This window comes from Melanostigma gelatinosum (assembly GCF_949748355.1).
Source record: "Melanostigma gelatinosum genome assembly, chromosome: 10".
Lineage (NCBI taxonomy): Eukaryota > Metazoa > Chordata > Actinopteri > Perciformes > Zoarcidae > Melanostigma > Melanostigma gelatinosum.
In genome coordinates, this window is record NC_136643.1 from 26,357,619 (window position 1) to 26,377,468 (window position 19,850).

General features: G+C 48.7%; 1 protein-coding gene across 2 annotated transcripts in view; it reads left to right on the forward strand.

Annotated features, from left to right (window-relative positions):
- The window catches only part of sema5ba (sema domain, seven thrombospondin repeats (type 1 and type 1-like), transmembrane domain (TM) and short cytoplasmic domain, (semaphorin) 5Ba), a 127,518-nt gene that overhangs the window by 49,901 nt on the left and 57,767 nt on the right, over nucleotides 1–19,850 (forward strand). For both annotated transcript variants that reach the window (XM_079277439.1, XM_079277440.1), the window contains exons 3-7: nucleotides 1,391–1,490; nucleotides 2,979–3,024; nucleotides 13,934–13,996; nucleotides 14,331–14,429; nucleotides 14,521–14,734. In XM_079277439.1, the coding sequence (XP_079133565.1) occupies nucleotides 1,391–1,490; nucleotides 2,979–3,024; nucleotides 13,934–13,996; nucleotides 14,331–14,429; nucleotides 14,521–14,734 (522 nt within the window). The remainder of the gene's footprint in view (nucleotides 1–1,390; nucleotides 1,491–2,978; nucleotides 3,025–13,933; nucleotides 13,997–14,330; nucleotides 14,430–14,520; nucleotides 14,735–19,850) is intronic.

The window sequence follows — 19,850 nt, forward strand, 5'->3', positions numbered from 1 at the left end:
TCTGCCGGAGGGGAAAATAACGCAACAATCGTTTATCAAGTCCGGCTCGGGGCCCCGCGAGTCCACCACGAGGCAGGCTGGGGGGTTGGTATTCATCCTGCTTTAGTCCTTCTCTGCCCGGCCAGACGGTTGTGAGAGGAGGCTGTAAGCAGGAGGATGAATGTCAGTCAATGAGCCCTCGCTGGCACGAGGCCGTTCTGCAGGACCAGCTCCTCAACCACGGCAGTGCTGCACAGCGTGAGCTGTTCAAGAGACATTCATGATGTGAGGAGTTATGCACGTTCTACTTTGGATTTCTAGTGATTTGGGCTCCACATTAAAGCCTCTGAAGTGATGGCTGACAGCTCCTGTGTTTTACTGTGGCTGCATCGTGCCTCTGTGGGAATAGTTGCTCCTGTTATCAGCCTCTGCGCTGCACATTCTCATTTTATGGCTCATGTCGTGTGCTCCGTTTTAATGATGGTATTTTATGGGGAGTGTAAGTCACTTTAACAGTCCGTCATCTGTCCAAATTACACGATTTTTCTATTTCTGGATGTTTTCTAGAATATGTTTAGTGAGCAGCGGAGAGGGGCGGGGCTTAGCTTTGATGTGACTCGTATTTGACCTGACAGACTTCCCTGAGATGAGCCTCTGGTCACATGTTTCACCTCCTGCTCTCACGCTGCATGATGAGCTGTTGAAGGGAGGCAGGAACACTCTGGATGAAGATGTGCATCTTACAACTCTCAGACCTCATGACCTAAATAAAGAGCATTCAAGTGTTCACTCTGAAAAGTTGATTTTCCATAAAAAGAAGAAATGATCCACTGAGTTACAGACGTCTGCGCTCTTCATCGGTTTACGCTCATAAATGAGCACAGAGAATATTTCACCTGAGATTCACTGTGGACGGACACACACACACACACACCTGAATGCATAATCTCCTGGCAGAGATGAGAGAAACATCTCGGTGTTCAAAGAAGAAGAAGCTTTAATGTGTAATACGCGGAACCTTCAGATGTTCCGCGTATTTTCTGAATTAACAATTAAAAAAATTATCACGATTGTTGATTCATTTTCTGTCACAACTGTTTCAGCCACATGAAGCTAATCCAACAGCTGCTCTCTGTCTCTCTCTCTGTCTCTCTGTCTGTCTCTCTCTCTCTGTCTCTCTCTCTCTCTCTGTCTCTCTCTCTGTCTCTCTGTCTCTCTCTCTCTCTGTCTGTCTCTCTCTATCTGTCTGTCTCTCTCTCTCTGTCTCTCTCTCTCTCTCTGTCTCTCTCTCTGTCTCTCTCTGTCTGTCTCTCTCTCTCTGTCTCTCTGTCTCTCTCTCTCTCTCTGTCTCTCTCTCTGTCTCTCTCTCTCTGTCTCTCTCTCTCTCTGTCTCTCTCTCTGTCTCTCTCAGCTCTCAGGCCGTGGATTTCCTCTTTCTCCCACCCCGGCGTGAGAGACTTCTCCCAGCTCACCCTTGACCTGACGAGGAACGAGCTCATTGTGGGCGCCAGGTAGGAAACCCTGAATCCACTCAGCTTCAACCCCACGCAGCTGAGGACCTGAGACCTGCTCTGACTCTGGTTTACAGTAACTGGTAACGAAGCTTCTGAAGCCTCGTTGGACCGAGTGGAGCTCTGACTCCGGTTTACAGTCACGGGTAACGAAGCTTCTGAAGCCTCGTTGGACCGAGTGGAGCTCTGACTCTGGTTTACAGTAACTGGTAACGAAGCTTCTGAAGCCTCGTTGGACAGAGTGGAGCTCTGACTCTGGTTTACAGTCACGGGTAACGAAGCTTCTGAAGCCTCGTTGGACCGAGTGGAGCTCTGACTCTGGTTTACAGTAACTGGTAACGAAGCTTCTGAAGCCTTGTTGGACTGAGTGGAGCTCTGACTCTGGTTTACAGTCACGGGTAACAAAGCTTCTGAAGCCTCGTTGGACCGAGTGGAGCTCTGACTCTGGTTTACAGTCACGGGTAACGAAGCTTCTGAAGCCTCGTTGGACCGAGTGGAGCTCTGACTCTGGTTTACAGTCACGGGTAACGAAGCTTCTGAAGCCTCGTTGGACCGAGTGGAGCTCTGACTCTGGTTTACAGTAACTGGTAACGAAGCTTCTGAAGCCTCGTTGGACCGAGTGGAGCTCTGACTCTGGTTTACAGTAACTGGTAACGAAGCTTCTGAAGCCTCGTTGGACCGAGTGGAGCTCTGACTCTGGTTTACAGTAACTGGTAACGAAGCTTCTGAAGCCTCGTTGGACCGAGTGGAGCTCTGACTCTGGTTTACAGTAACTGGTAACGAAGCTTCTGAAGCCTCGTTGGACCGAGTGGAGCTCTGACTCTGGTTTACAGTAACGGGTAACGAAGCTTCTGAAGCCTCGTTGGACCGAGTGGAGCTCTGACTCTGGTTTACAGTAACTGGTAACGAAGCTTCTGAAGCCTCGTTGGACCGAGTGGAGCTCTGACTCTGGTTTACAGTCACGGGTAACGAAGCTTCTGAAGCCTCGTTGGACCGAGTGGAGCTCTGACTCTGGTTTACAGTCACGGGTAACGAAGCTTCTGAAGCCTCGTTGGACCGAGTGGAGCTCTGACTCTGGTTTACAGTAACTGATAACGAAGCTTCTGAAGCCTCGTTGGACCGAGTGGAGCTATGACTCTAGTTTACAGTCACGGGTAACGAAGCTTCTGAAGCCTCGTTGGACCGAGTGGCGCTCTGACTCTGGTTTACAGTAACTGGTAACGAAGCTTCTGAAGCCTCGTTGGACCGAGTGGAGCTCTGACTCTGGTTTAACGGTCCCGATAGAGACTGAGTGTGTGTGTGACCTCGTTAGAAACACACACATGACACGAATAGTTCATCACCGCTCACATGAAGCGTAAACAATGACTTCAGACTGACAGCAGCTCAGATGTTCTGTCTCCGCTGCGATACCGAACATGCATCAAACTCTGAAGTCTTGTCACATTGTTGACTCACGGGTCTCCTTTTCCTCTCTTCTCATTCCAGGAACTACCTGTTCAGACTGGACCTCAGCAACATGTCGCTGATTCAGGTACGAACCGGCATACGAGGACGGAGGTCACTGTTTGATCCTTTTAAACAGGAAGTGCCTTATTTAAACTCGCTCATCACCAGAGGTGGTTTGGAGCGTCCCAGCAGACCAGAAGAAAACAAAGCGTCTGTTATCGCAGGTGTTCTTGTTGGATCTTGTAAAACTCCTTTGGGACGGGAGGAATGAGAGCTTTTCGCTCATGGAGGTATCTCTGTGATTTCTGCGTTGTTGCTCACACGGACTCGTGGAGGAAGCTCAGGTCCACATGAATGAAGGGCCACATTAAGCCGACCCTCTCAGCATCCAAACCCTTGATATCCGCCCGCAGTATATCGAGCTGCTCCGTCTCAGTCTGATGACTCACGGACGATTTCATTCACACTCCTCATTCATTTCTGCGCCGCAAATTTGGCCGGAGATTTAATTATCGATGCGGTCTTTGTCAGAGCGGAGGGATAATCTGAGAGCTGAGAGCCAGGTCGTCTCCCCGGGATTCAGCTCGGCTGGGACACCATAACCGACTCTACTGATGAACGGAGGGAAGTCCAACACATTGCTCTTTATTCAGGAGGAACAGTTGTTGTGTTGGCTGCTGAAAAAAACACTTAGTTTGGTTCTAATCAGTCAGAAAGTCTGAATGTATTTTTACAAATATATATATATATATATTAAAGAGTAGGGTTATCTACCAGATCCCTTTATCAGCAAATAATCCAATCACAGATATCAGCAGCTCAATTCTTTAACAACCAAATTTAAGGGATTGTTGACATCATGTCTCCTGTCAAAGGTTGCACCTGAACGCACCACAACGTTCTACGTTCTGCACCTGCACGAATTGAAGTGACTCGTAGCCTGTTTGTGTAATCCATGAACATAACACTAAACATGAGCACATGTTACGTTTAGAAAAACATCGGAGTTCAGAGTTGAAATAAGTGCTGAAGTGATGTTACTGAAGTACGGACGTTATGTGACAAATAAACCAACGTTGACTTTCACGGCCATGAACAGAGGTCTCCCGTGTGAAAGTCTTGTTTTCTTAGACCCATCCGTCCACCTTAACCTCAACCCTTTGTGGACTTTGTTTTTATACTACAGCACCTGTCCCGGCTCACAATTACGTGGATTACATACAAATAATGTGAGACAAATAGGAGTTATTGTGCATCGCTTTTTCGTAGAAACATCTTTGGGTTGTTGAGTAAGAACATAAAAGGTAGATAACAAAATGTACTCACTGTATAAATTGTACATAAGAAGTGGACGTCTCCAGTTCGGCCTTTTTGCCGTCGCCATCTTGTTTTTCTTAACCAGTGAACAGGAAGTGATCATATCTGGACTGAGGAGTGACGTAGAGACGGCGTATACGTCTCTGGTGTCGTCCTGTCAATCACTGTAGCCCCGCCCTAAAGCATCCCCTGCTTTATGGTCTGTGTGACTCTAAATGGACCATAATGTACTAAATGAACATCATGCTGTATTGAAGAAGACTTGAAACTAGAGATTGAGACATAAACTCATGTTTACAATGTTTACTGAGGTAATAAATCAAGAGAGAAGTAGAGTCATTTTCTATAGACTTCTATACAACCAGAGGAGTCGCCCCCTGGTGGACACTAGAGAGAATGCAGCTTTAACACGTGAAGCTTTTCAGAACGGAGGTGCTAACCTGGTCAGAGAATAGACTGTCCTTTAATGTCATAATTTATTTTTAAGGGTTTAACTGGAACTTGGTAAACAGAATTTATCTTTATTTTCAAAACAATCAGCAGTAAATGTTGATGTAATGGAAACAGAAAATGCTGCTTTAATATCATGTTAGTGTGCACATTCATCTGCATTACCTGCATCCTTCTGTGTGCGTGGGAGCGTGCAGAGTTTGTGTCTGTTACGTTGCTGAGAGGCTGTCTGCTCTCACCTGTCAGCCTATAGTGTGGAATTACAGTGAGTGGGAGGCAGCAGCAGGCTGAGTGGGTGACCACATACAGGCTGTTAGCACACAGAGTGTTCAACACTTCACATCACAGGCGCCTCATTGTTCACAGCGGTGAATCAGTTCTGCTGTAAAATACCTGTTTCTGTGACTTTAAAATGGATATTTACATTTTAAATATTATAAAAATCATCACTCATAGCAACATATTTGTTCATGTCATTTACATTTTCAATGGAAACATCATATTTACCTCTTTTTATGTAATTACTTACAGATTTACCATAAATTACACATGAGAGTAGTTTGCATTTTTTATTTAAAGTTACTACGAGGAACTTTAACTGAGTGTTGGTTCTGTTGGTCTCTGAGGACTAAAGCTGTCGTGTCTCTGAGCTCCAGACTCTTTAGAACCTCTGATTCTACTGCAGCAGGTCTGACAGTCTGCTCCTCTCAGTCCTGGTTCTCCCGGGCCTCCCTTCCCTCCAGCGGGTCCAGCAACACGTCCTGGGTCTCCAGCAGAGTGGTGTCGGTGTTGCAGAGGAGAAGCTCTGCTCCTGGAGGAGGAGGAGGAGGAGGAGGAGGAGGAGGAGGAGGAGGAGGAGGAGGAGGAGGAGGAGGAGGAGGAGGAGGAGGAGGAGGAGGAGGAGGAGGAGGAGGAGGAGGAGGAGGAGGAGGAGGAGGAGGAGGAGGAGGAGGAGGAGGAGGAGGAGGAGGAGGAGGAGGAGGAGGAGGAGGCAACTTCAGGTCCAAGGCTGCAGGTGAAGCCGGATCTGTCCACGGTGGGCCGGTCTCTGCTGGAGGATCTGGGTCTGTCCACGGTGGACCGGTCTCTGCTGGAGGATCCGGGTCTGTCCACGGTGGACCGGTCTCTGCTGGAGGATCTGGGTCTGTCCACGGTGGACCGGTCTCTGCTGGAGGATCCGGGTCTGTCCACGGTGGACCGGTCTCTGCTGGAGGATGTGGGTCTGTCCACGGTGGACCGGTCTCTGCTGGAGGATCTGGGTCTGTCCACGGTGGACCAGTCTCTGCTGGAGTCTGAGCTGAAGGAGGTTCTGGTGAACCTGCATGAGTTCATCTGGTTTCACCAGAATCCGACCCGGTGGCTCCGATGACGAGCATCAAGAACAATTCTATAGAAACAGACCATCTTCTCTCTGATGGTCTCTGTGCTGATGGAGGTCTGATAGAGGATCAGGACTACACTGAGACTGGTTCAGGACCAGATTAAGGTTCACAGTCACTTTAAACTAGGGCTCTTTATTGCACCTCATTTTTCAATGAGGAACAAACTGTTTATTGCACCAAGTATCAGAAATGTGAAGAACTAGAAGTCAATATTTGGGGCTGTTGTTGGTGTCGGTAGCTTCCAGCTCTGTCGGGTCCACATCAGAATGTTCTTACAAAGCGTCCTCAGTGTTACATGAATCATCTGTTGGACTGCAATGAAACATTTGTCTAAATGTCTGGAGACGGGCTGAAAGATCACAAGTTGTCAGGAGTGTTTGCAGCGATGTGTTCATGGCTGAATGACTTCCTGCTCTTCATCGGCACACTCTCTCTCTCTCTCTCACACACACACTCACTCACACACTCACACACACACACACACACACACACTGCTCCCCTCTGTGTGTGCAGCAGTGTGCAGCTGAATGTTAGTTATGTGTGTTTAGACAGTAAACAGTGATGACGTGAGTGTGAATTCACAGTTTGGCAACATCTTGTTCAAATATAAAGAACTTTCAGCAGCAAAGATGGAGAACTCAACCTCAGCTCAGTGAGCGTGTCAGTGAGCGTGTGTCTGTCAGTGAGCGTGTCAGTGAGCGTGTCTGTCAGTGAGCGTGTATCTGTCAGTGAGCGTGTGTCAGTGAGCGTGTGTCTGTGAGCGTGTGTCTGTCAGTGAGCGTGTATCTGTCAGTGAGCGTGTGTCAGTGAGCGTGTGTCTGTGAGCGTGTGTCTGTGAGCGTGTGTCTGTCAGTGAGCGTGTGTCTGTGAGCGTGTGTCAGTGAGCGTGTGTCTGTGAGCGTGTGTCTGTGAGCGTGTGTCTGTCAGTGAGCGTGTGTCAGTGAGCGTGTGTCTGTGAGCGTGTGTCTGTGAGCGTGTGTCTGTCAGTGAGCGTGTGTCTGTGAGCGTGTGTCAGTGAGCGTGTGTCTGTGAGCGTGTGTCTGTCTGTGAGCGTGTGTCTGTCAGTGAGTGTGTGTCTGTGAGCGTGTGTCTGTGAGCGTGTGTCTGTCAGTGAGCGTGTGTCAGTCAGTGAGCGTGTGTCAGTGAGCGTGTGTCTGTTAGTGAGCGTGTGTCTGTGAGCGTGTGTCTGTTAGTGAGCATGTGTCTGTTAGTGAGCGTGTGTCTGTTAGTGAGCATGTGTCTATTAGTGAGCGTGTGTCTGTTAGTGAGCGTGTGTCAGTGAGCGTGTGTCAGTGAGCGTGTGTCTGTTAGTGAGCGTGTGTCTGTTAGTGAGCGTGTGTCTGTTAGTGAGCGTGTGTCTGTTAATGAGCGTGTGTCTGTTCATGAGTGTGTGTCTGTCAGTGAGCGTGTGTCTGTTAATGAGCGTGTGTCTGTTCATGAGCGTGTCAGTGAGCGTGTGTCAGTGAGCGTGTGTCAGTGAGCGTGTGTCAGTGAGCGTGTGTCTGTCAGTGAGCGTGTGTCTGTCAGTGAGCGTGTGTCAGTGAGCGTGTGTCAGTGAGCGTGTGTCAGTGAGCGTGTGTTAGTGAGCGTGTGTTAGTGAGCGTGTGTCTGTCAGTGAGCGTGTGTCAGTGAGCGTGTGTCTGTCAGTGAGCGTGTGTCAGTGAGCGTGTGTCTGTCAGTGAGCGTGTGTCTGTCAGTGAGCGTGTGTCTGTTAGTGAGCGTGTGTCTGTCAGTGAGCGTGTGTCTGTCAGTGAGCGTGTGTCTGTTAGTGAGCGTGTGTCAGTGAGCGTGTGTTAGTGAGCGTGTGTCTGTCAGTGAGCGTGTGTCAGTGAGCGTGTGTCAGTGAGCGTGTGTCTGTCAGTGAGCGTGTGTCAGTGAGCGTGTGTCAGTGAGCGTGTGTCTGTTAGTGAGCGTGTGTCAGTGAGCGTGTGTAGTTAGTGAGCGTGTGTCTGTTGGTGAGCGTGTGTCAGTGAGCGTGTGTCAGTGAGCGTGTGTCAGTGAGCGTGTGTCTGTCAGTGAGCGTGTGTCAGTGAGCGTGTGTCAGTGAGCGTGTGTTAGTGAGCGTGTGTCTGTCAGTGAGCGTGTGTCTGTCAGTGAGCGTGTGTCAGTGAGCGTGTGTCTGTCAGTGAGCGTGTGTCAGTGAGCGTGTGTCAGTGAGCGTGTGTCTGTTAGTGAGCGTGTGTCAGTGAGCGTCTGTCAGTGAGCGTGTGTCTGTCAGTGAGCGTGTGTCTGTTGGTGAGCGTGTGTCAGTGAGCGTGTGTCAGTGAGCGTGTGTCAGTGAGCGTGTGTCTGTCAGTGAGCGTGTGTCAGTGAGCGTGTGTCAGTGAGCGTGTGTTAATGAGCGTGTGTCTGTCAGTGAGCGTGTGTCTGTCAGTGAGCGTGTGTCAGTGAGCGTGTGTCTGTCAGTGAGCGTGTGTCAGTGAGCGTGTGTCAGTGAGCGTGTGTCAGTGAGCGTGTGTCTGTTAGTGAGCGTGTGTCTGTCAGTGAGCGTGTGTCTGTCAGTGAGCGTGTGTCTGTCAGTGAGCATGTGTCTGTTAGTGAGCGTGTGTCAGTGAGCGTGTGTAGTTAGTGAGCGTGTGTCTGTTGGTGAGCGTGTGTCAGTGAGCGTGTGTCAGTGAGCGTGTGTCAGTGAGCGTGTGTCTGTTCGTGAGCGTGTGTGTGTCAGTGAGCGTGTGTCTGTTAGTGAGCGTGTGTCAGTGAGCGTGTGTCTGTCAGTGAGCGTGTGTCTGTTGGTGAGCGTGTGTCAGTGAGCGTGTGTAGTTAGTGAGCGTGTGTCTGTTGGTGAGCGTGTGTCAGTGAGCGTGTGTCTGTCAGTGAGCGTGTGTCTGTCAGTGAGCGTGTGTCTGTCAGTGAGCGTGTGTCTGTTAGTGAGCGTGTGTCTGTTAGTGAGCGTGTGTCAGTGAGCGTGTGTAGTTAGTGAGCGTGTGTCTGTTAGTGAGCGTGTGTAGTTAGTGAGCGTGTGTCTGTTGGTGAGCGTGTGTCAGTGAGCGTGTGTAGTTAGTGAGCGTGTGTCTGTTAGTGAGCGTGTGTAGTTAGTGAGCGTGTGTCTGTTGGTGAGCGTGTGTCAGTGAGCGTGTGTAGTTAGTGAGCGTGTGTCTGTTAGTGAGCGTGTGTCAGTGAGCGTGTGTAGTTAGTGAGCGTGTGTCTGTTAGTGAGCGTGTGTCAGTGAGCGTGTGTAGTTAGTGAGCGTGTGTCTGTTGGTGAGCGTGTGTCAGTGAGCGTGTGTCTGTCAGTGAGCGTGTGTCTGTTAATGAGCGTGTGTGTTCGGCTCTATGTTAAAGAAATAGTTCCTTTATTCAATAGATGTTTAATAATACTCGTTTTGACGCGGCCGTCTTCTTCAGGGTGAAGAGGAAGAAATACTTTTTAAACATTCATTTTGAGATGAAACTGCGTCGCTCTCTGAGTCGATGTGAACTTTTCTAACGAGACGCAGACAGCTGGTACTCAAACCCCGGCACACTTATTTACAATATCCATGAGTTATAATTAGTTGTCACACATACACGTCAGTGAGAGGCGGCCTTATCGACACAGACACACATTTCAGGAAACTGGCTCTCTTCACTTCATTAGTGGTCGACATGTCGCTCCTCTATTGTTCCTCATGTTCCCGCTCAGCCTCCGTCCTCCTGCAGCACGACTCATGAACACTCTTCTGTCCTGCTGCTAATTGTATTTTCTTCTAGTTTTATTTGCCCATAAAAAGAAATTCATGTTTTTCTCCTTGAAGAAGGATGTTGTCATTGTGTCTTCATCAGCGCTGCAAGTGGAGGAATGTGGGGGTTCTGTAATAGATGGAAATCAACATGATGCTAATGATGCTAATGATGCTACATCCACACGACTACGTTTACGTTTTAAACCGCGTATCTTTTGCTCCGTTTACACGTTGAATCCATAGTCTATACGAAGTGGGCGTGGTCATCGTGACTCACTCTCTGGTTCGTGGGCGTGGTCATCGTGACTCACTCTCTGGTTCGTGGGCGTGGTCATCGTGACTCACTCTGGTTTGTGGGCGTGGTCATCGTGACTCACTCTTTGGTTCGTGGGCGTGGTCATCGTGACTCACTCTGGTTTGTGGGCGTGGTCATCGTGACTCACTCTGGTTTGTGGGCATGGTCATCGTGACTCACTCTCTGGTTCGTGGGCGTGGTCATCGTGACTCACTCTGGTTTGTGGGCGTGGTCATCGTGACTCACTCTGGTTTGTGGGCATGGTCATCGTGACTCACTCTGGTTTGTGGGCGTGGTCATCGTGACTCACTCTGGTTTGTGGGCGTGGTCATCGTGACTCACTCTGGTTTGTGGGCATGGTCATCGTGACTCACTCTGGTTTGTGGGCGTGGTCATCGTGACTCACTCTTCGGTTCGTGGGCGTAGTCATCGTGACTCACTCTTTGTTTGTGGGCGTGGTCATCGTGACTCACTCTTTGTTTGTGGGCGTGGTCATCGTGACTCACTCTGGTTTGTGGGCGTAGTCATCGTGACTCACTCTCTGGTTCGTGGGTGTGGTCATCGTGACTCACTCTGGTTTGTGGGCGTGGTCATCGTGACTCACTCTGGTTTGTGGGCGTAGTCATCGTGACTCACTCTCTGGTTCGTGGGTGTGGTCATCGTGACTCACTCTGGTTTGTGGGTGTAGTCATCGTGACTCACTCTCTGGTTCGTGGGTGTAGTCATCGTGACTCGCTCTGGTTTGTGGGCGTGGTCATCGTGACTCACTCTTTGGTTTGTGGGCGGCCATTTATTTGCGAACGTATTTTTCAGAACTGGAAGATGTTGATCACAACACACAACAACAACTTTATTCAGCGCAGACCTGATCCACTCCTTCAATACTGACCTTTCACAATAAAAGACCTGTTATATTTGCAGGCCAGTATTTCACATTTTCATGTTTATTGGTCACAAAGGTCAAAAGGATTTTGTTATTTAGACAGAGGCAGGCTAGCTGTTCCCTACTGTTTCCAGTCTTTATGCTAAGCTAAAGCTAAGCAGCTGCTTTACACTTGCTCTACAGAGTACAAACATTAAAGTGTCTTCTCAGCAAGAACCCAAACTATTCTCTCCTCTAACCAAACCGTATCCATACCATTATATTCACTTCTCTAACTCATCTGATTTCATTTTGTTGCATATTTCACGAAATATTATTTCCCCTCTCCGTCTCCTCTGTGTTGGCTTTTGGGTGAAATACTAAGCACAGCTTTCTATTCCCCCCGTCGACGGCGGCGAGGCCATTCAGGGTCGGCTACAGAGGGAAGGCATGTGAGGAGGAGGAGGAAGAGGAGGAGCAGGAAGAGGAGGAGTTGGTATTCTCACAGGCTCAGTGTGAGCGTGGCTTTGTTCCAAAGTGGTGTAAAGAAGAAGAAGAGGTGGACAAGGAGAGAGAGAGGAGGAGGAAGAGGGGGCCACTTTCTGGTGAAGGTCAGCGGGTTAAGCCGATGCTTGAAGGACGGGGTGGGGGGGCCCTGCAGAAAAGATGGTAATAACCCCCCATCCCCCCCAAACCCCCATGATTCATGGCGAAGGCATCCATCACCCTGTGTGTTTACGATGACGTCATCCCGTGAGGCTGTCAGGGCCGACAGGCTGTGGAGGAGGTCCTTTGTATTTGATGGACGGCCGCGGTGGGGGGGCCGAAAGAGCTGCTGCTGAATGGAGACGAGCCACGCCGCCGCTCATGGGAAGTGGCTCTCACAGTTTTACTTCTTCGTCTGATTCCGCTCCCGGAGCGCCGGTTCCCTTTTTAATCACAGTGTAACTTTAAATTAGTGCTGTCTCTCTCTCTCTCTCTCTCTCTCTCTCTCTGTCTCTGTCTCTGTCTCTGTCTCTCTCTGTCTCTGTCTCTCTCTCTCTGTCTCTCTGTCTCTGTCTCTCTCTGTCTCTCTCTCTCTCCCTCTCTCTCTCCCCCTCTCTCTCTCTCTCTCTCTCTCTCCCCCTCTCTCTCTCTCTCTACCTCCCAGGAAGCGTCTCTTTAGCTGCTGAGCGTTCCTCTTTCTTCACCTTTGTTGATTGGAGCTTTAATTTGTCTCAAACAGTGAAAAGACATCAAGTTAAACGTGGCAGCTTGTTGTCCTCTGCATGCACCCATGAATGTAAAAGCAGCAACAGAACTGCCAGGACGGCGTGCAGATGTTGACGGGCTCATTCTGTTCAGTCGGGTGCTTTTCACTCATTAGCATGAATGTATGCAGAGGCTAATCATCCAAAATCATGAACTCGCACTCCTCCGAGCACAGTCGATATCCTCCATGATCTGTGAAATAAGAGATCTATTGATATACTTAGAACAGAGAGGAGCGCTCAGCGTCCTGTCCACAGGAAGACCTTCTCTTCAGCTCGCATTCAATCTGCTTACGCTTTTGTTTTAAAGTCCTGAAGAGCTTCATTCTCTGCACCGACCAGCTAAAGAGCTGAACTATCATCCCAGAGGAGTTCTTCCCCGAGAAGTTTAATGACCGCAGAATGAGGATCCGATAGAGAACATGAAAGACAATCTCACACCTGAAAAATGAAATCATACAACTAGAAACTGTATGAAAGACGTGGACGTAGTCGTCGTGACGTCCCTCGTTGGTTTGTGGATGTTTTGAAGTCTCAAGTTCGGCGTTTTGGCCGTCGCCATGTTGGGATTGTTAGCAACCAGTGAACAGGAAGTGACCATATATGGACTGAGGAGTGACGTAGAGACGCCGTACGTCTCTGGTGTCGACCTGTCAATCAGCGTGTAGCCCCGCCCTAAAGCATCCCCTGCTTTATGGTCTGTGTGACTCTAAATGGAGCATAATGTACTAAATGAACATCATGCTGTATTGAAGAAGACTTGAAACTAGAGATTGAGACATAAACTCATGTTTACAATGTTTACTGAGGGAATAAATCAAGAGAGAAGTAGAGTCATTTTCTATAGACTTCTATACAACCAGAGGAGTCGCCCCCTGGTGGCCACTAGAGAGAATGCATCCGACCTGCACACAGCCGTGTCAGACGAGCCACATGGTGAAAGTGTTTCAGTGGTTTCCCCTGAAGTTTACTACTTGTTTGAGTTCTCTACTTGGCTCCTGGACTACTGACCCAGTTTACTGTTGACTCTCGGTCGGCCTCAGTTGGCGAGCGCTCCGCTGAAAGCTGGGTCACAACTTTGTCCCACTGGCCCATTGAATGTAACTCAGGACATCTCGCCCATCATCACCACGGCGATCCCTCTGGAGAGCAATACATCAACACAAACACACGGGAGGATTTAAAAAAACTTTCAGACATTTCCTACAGAGAGATCAGAGACGAGTAAAACTTTGTGACACCCAGCAGGACGTCCTCTGGCACCGTGCACACACACACACACACACACACACACGCACACACTCACTCAAAGTCCATGCCAAAGAAGAGCGACGTCTCTCAAACCCTCTCAACAAGAGCCAGTGCTGCTCTGGTGTGTGTGTGTGTGTGTGTGTGTGTGTGTGTGTGTGTGTGTGTGTGAGATTGAAATGCTGCTGCCTGCATCCATAATTAAGCCCAACACACAACCATCAACTGGGCTATAATTGGCCAGTGTGAGTAAAAGAGAGAGTGTGTGTGTGTGTGTAGGGGGGGGGGGCTGCAAACTTTTGTGAGCAAGCGAGGAAGAAAGAGGACGAAGATGAAGTCATTAACATGCTGATGGCGCCTCGTTGGCTGCACGGCGCCCGCTGCCCTCCGATAGGCTGTTGGTCGCCATGTTTACACGATAAACAAACGGCAGCGTTCCTCCGATATGAGCAACACTCGTACCTGAAGACTCGGACCACTCTACACCTCTTTGTCATCTCTCTTTCTCATTCTTGTTTTTGTTTCCTAGGCGACAGAATGGGCCCCGGACGAGGAGACCAGGCGCTCGTGTCAGAGCAAAGGAAAGACACAGGTAACCTCCATCACCGGGGTACCAGGGGAGGAAGAGCTGATCCTCACCTGTCAATCAAGAGAGAGAGAGAGAGAGACTTCCTCTTTAAATCTGTCTGATCAGCTGTCTTTATTTATATTTATTTTATATATCTATAAATATGTATATATCCTGCTTTATATCTGTATATATATATATATTTGTGAACCTGCATCGCTGCTGTTACCTCCTTTTCTTTGCAACACAACACAACGTTCACGTTCATCTTCACGTTCATATTCACGCTCACGTTCACATTCACGTTCACGTTCATGTTCACGTTCATGTTCACGTTCATATCCGTCTCTCTGTGCAGACTGAATGTCAGAACTACATCCGGGTTCTGCTGGTGAACAAGACCGAGGTCATGACCTGCGGAACCAACGCTTTCCAGCCGCTGTGTACGAGCCGAGAGGTGAGTGCAGTCTGTGAGTGCTCGTGTAGAGAACAACCCGCTCGAGACCTCACCCTCCTCCCTTCTCTCCCCCTTCTCTCCCCCGTCTCAGGTGGGCAACATGAGCTCTGTGGTGGAGCGGGTGAACGGCGTGGCGCGCTGCCCGTACGACCCTCAGCACAACTCCACGGCGGTGGTGACGGAGAGCGGCGAGCTGTACGCCGCCACCGTCATCGACTTCTCCGGCCGCGACCCCGTCATCTACCGCAGCCTGGGGGGCATGCCGCCGCTCCGGACCGCCCAGTACAACTCCAAGTGGCTCAATGGTACGCTCCACAGCCCGATGCTTCAATATGCAGCGTGTGAGCGAGAAGCAGCAGATACTCGTGACATTCATCGTTATTACAACTCGTCATTTACTCCCATCGAGTTACGTGAGTTCACTGTTGAGCTTCTGAAAGATGAACCTCTGTATCGCTGGCTCGTTCCTGTTCATTCGCTTCATTGGTGTCTCTGCATTGACTTTGTGTGTAATCTACAGCACTGAAGGTGCAGAAACACTCGTCACGGTCCACAGTTCTGTCACAGGGTGAGTAACCTGGTGGGTTCGACCCTCGCTCTCCCTCCAGGAGCAGCAGATGAGCCGAGTGTGCACTTTTCTGTCCAACACACTTGTCTCGTGGTCACAGCAGAGGGAGGTGGGTCCAGCCGAGGAGTTTCACAGGATTACTGAAGGCTGTTTGGGTTGAGAGGTGGTGAGGAACACATGTTTCACTCAGGTGTGGGTTCTAACATGAGAAGCTGTCGCCCCGCTGGTGTCGGTGTCAATAATCTCGCCGAGTCTTTTTCCCTTCTGCACAAATCCGTCCACACACATCCTGACTGCAGCAGGAACCTAGATGGACCTTCCACCTCTTCATACGCAGGAGCGGTGCGATCACTGGACTCATGCTGCACAGACAGGAGCAGTCCGGAGTTATTTCAGGCTCATTTGTTCTGGAAGAAAAGGTCAGACTCCTGTTCTGCATCACAGACAGAGTTAGGTGTCACTTTGAAGACTCAAAGGGACACGAAGCTCTTCAGGTGCATCATCGGGACAAAAGACGAGCAACTGTGTTGGAAGATATCTGGTTCTTCTTCTGGTCAGCCGGCGTTTCCTTTGAGCAGAAGTGACCCAGACAGGAGGAGGAGGAGGGCGTCCTCCTCTCTCTGGGCTGAACACAAATCTGGATGTTTTTGGTTGGAGCACCATTTGGCTTTCTGGCAATCAGAAAATCAGAAAATCTTTTTTGACACGAGTTTCCGTAATGTTTCGACCACATTAACAAAGTCAAGTGCAGCTCATCACAGATTCATGAGGTCACCGATGTGTTGATGGTAAAGCGTTTACCGGAGCACGAAGCTCTTCACGGATCTAGAACAGACCTGAAGAGCTTCAGGGCTGGAGGCTGGAGGCTGCAGACCTCCGGGGAGAAAGTCCAGAACTCCACCAAGTGTGAAATTGAACCTGAAAGCGTCCTCGTAGTCGGTCTGGCTGAAGTTCCACGTTGGCTTCACTTCTTCCCTCCTTCAGTCGCTGTTCTGTTTCCACTTCAAACACGGAACAGATGTGGAAATAGAATTCTTGATAAATAACATTTGAAAATAATAAACCTTATTATCCTTTAACAGAATGAGTGAAGAGCAGAGGATTAAAACATTCGAATATAAATACTTTGGCTGCAGCGAACAATTAGTTTCAGTGATTAATCTGATGATTATTCTCTCAATGAATCCATTAAATGTTTAAAAGTCTTCAAACAGCCCAAGAGCCCAAAATATTCATTTTACAGTGAAATCTTCACAAAGAAACATTTTCTGCTTGATGGAAGACTTAATCGATGAGTCCATCATCAGAGGTGCTGCTGATTCATTTTATGTTGTATTAATGTTTTAATCAACTGATCATCAGCATCAACAAACAAACAAATATGCACATCATCATATCATCATCTGTCAGAGCGGCAGAGTTCTGATGACAAGCTCAGATAGATGTCGGACTTCAGAGAGCTGAGAGAGACAGGACTGGAGAAGAAAGCTCAGGTGGGAGAGTGTGAAGTGTGTGTGTGTGTGTGTGTGTGTGTGTGTGTGTGTGTGTGTGGATGCATGAGAGAGGAAGAAGATGAGGATGAGAGGAAGGCAGAGAAGATAGACTGAGGAGTCAGTGAGCGATGTAATTATTCCTCACAGCAGGGAGAGGTCTGAAAGTACAACACACGGCCTGCTTACATCACGTGTGTGTGTACATGAGTGTGTCTGCTTCTGCATATATATATACTGTACATATATATCTTTATATATAATATGTATTTGGATAGTCTGCATGCTGCATGTGCTTCCACATGTGTCCAAGTGATGAGAGAGTTTATATATGTGGGAGGAAAAAGAGATGAGCAGTGAGGCAGATACTGTCTTCACATAATCACATGTGGCTGCACACACACAGTCACACACACAGTCACACACAGTCACAGAGTCACACAGTCACACACACAGTCACACAGTCACACACACAGTCACACACAGACACACACAGTCACACAGTCACACACACAGTCACACAGTCACACACACAGTCACACACAGTCACACACACAGACACACACACAGTCACACACAGTCACACACAGTCACACACAGTCACACACACGGACACACACAGTCACACACAGTCACACACAGTCACACACACAGTCACACACACAGTCACACACAGTCACACACACACACAGTCACACACATAGTCACACAGTCTCACACACAGTCACACAGTCACACACAGTCTCACACACAGTCGCACACACACAGTCACACAGTCACACACAGTCACACAGTCTCACACACAGTCACACACACAGTCACACAGTCACACACACAGTCACACAGTCACACACAGTCACACACACAGTCACACACACAGTCACACACAGTCTCACACAGTCTCACACACAGTCACACACACAGGCACACACACAGTCACACACACAGTCACACAGTCACACACACAGTCACACAGTCACACACACAGTCATACACACAGTCACACACACAGTCACACAGTCTCACACACAGTCTCACACACAGTCAGTCACACAGTCTCACACACAGTCACACACAGTCACACAGTCACACACACAGGCACACACACAGTCACACACACAGTCACACAGTCTCACACACAGTCACACACACAGTCACACACAGTCACACAGTCTCACACAGTCACACACAGTCACAGTCACACACACATGTTGCTCTGCAGCTACACACATTCATGCCGACACATGCCGGCTTCGCTCCGCGGCGTCTGTGAGGGTGACGGAGGTGAGTTCCCGCTGGATTTCGGGGTGTGAATGAAAATCTAATTTCCAGCTCTGAGCCTCTCCAGTTCGGGGGGGGGGGGATCTAATCAATCTGTTCCCTTATTGGTTTGGTTGCCTGTCAGGGCCAGCTGTTTCCCATCATGCATCAGAATGACACAGGGAGCTATAGAGTCGCCTGTGAAATAATCGAAACAATGTGCTTCTCTCGATCCCGGAAGACTTTATATGTAACATGTTTATTAATATTTCTGTTGTTTGCTCTCACACTCCTCTCAGCTTTTACTAAAACTCTGTTTGGAAATAGTGATAATAAATAAACGAATCCATGTACAGAACCATGGTAACACATACAGACCTCAGGTGATTGTACATCCAATATGCTTTGGTCTTCTATATGTTGTTGCGTTACGTTGTTGCGTTACGTTGTTGCGTTACGCTGTTGCGTTACGTTGTTGCGTTACGTTGTTGCGTTACGTTGTTGCGCTACGTTGTTGCGCAACGTTGTTGCGCTACGTTGTTGCGTTACGTTGTTGCGTTACGTTGTTGCGTTACGTTGTTGCGTTACGTTGTTGCGTTACGTTGTTGCGTTACGTTGTTGGTGGTTGCGTTAGGTGGTTGCATTACATTGGTGCATTACATTGGTGCATTACATTGTTGCGTTGCGTTGCGTTGTTGTATTATGTTGTTGCGTTAGGTTGTTGCTTTAGGTTGTTGCGTTAGGTGGTTGCATTACATTGTTGCGTTACGTTGTTGCGTTACATTGTTGCGTTACGTTGTTGCGTTACGTTGTTGCGTTAGGTTGTTGCGTTAGGTGGTTGCGTTACATTGTGGCGTTACGTTGTGGCGTTACGTTGTGGCGCTACGTTGTGGCGTTACGTTGTGGCGTTACGTTGCGGCGCTACGTTGCGGCGTTACGTTGCGGCGTTACGTTGCGGCGTTACGTTGCGGCGTTACGTTCTGTAAATATCATATGAAATATAAGAACCTCAGTCTCCGATGTTAAAGTCGGCCATTTGAGTACATCTGGTAAGATCACGTCTCATACAGAAATTGAAGTTTGAACAGACTACACACTTCCTTTCCTTCATACTTAGAATATGTTGGTGTGTGAATTCAATCACATCCATATTCCAGGAAGAAAGTAAGTTTCCTCCAAAACGTATTTGGCAAATCAATCCCTGGTACGAACACAATAGTTTGTCCACTGAAGCGCTTCACAAAGCGTACATCAAACCCTCTGAGCTGATTGGAGGTGACAGCACCATCCTCCGTCATTAATGGATCATTGTTTTGCAGAATCTGTTTGTATGAATATTAAATATCCTCGCTCTTTAAACCGTCTCGATGTTTGATCTGAAGCGTCTCGTGCTGTTAGCGGTGGCAGCTTCCACCTCAGCAGCCAGATCCAACAGTCTGTTAGCGCTGCATGGGAAACAACACTCACCCACGCAGCTTTAATGCAGAATCTGTCGGCTCCACCTGCCCGACACATGTACAGTATGAATGAACACAGGTATGTAAACACACACACACATTGCTCCTTTCATTAGCTGAAACATGCACAAACACAATTAGCTCCTTCACACGGCCTTTCAGCCGGAGGGAAAGTAGATTTATGCCGTTTGTCTCTTCATTTGCAGTAATTAGCAGCAGGCACAACAACACTCACTTGTTCACTTGTTTGACATTAAATGATACCTTTGGGTGTCATGCATAATAATAATAATAGCAACAATTCGAGAACAATGAATCTGCTGGGCTTGTTCCAGTCTTGTTTCCTAAATGCCAGTTTTGCTCGTGAGGCCTTTTGATTGTTTAAGCTCTGATGAGGAGCTGCGCTCTATTGACCGTTACCTGCACAAAGTGATTAGATCACCTGTTAGAGTCGCCGTCCCACCTCCAACACACTCCGCCCCTTTAAGATAAACTTGATTACGGTTTGGAGTTCTGAACACCAGCTGATCTTTTCTGTGGCTTCACCGTGCGGCGCCGGTGTTCTTTACTGGAGATGTGAAATGGAGTTACGGGAGCTGCAGCCGTGTGGATGGCGGTTTCCTCTCTTTCCTGCTTCATTTCAAAA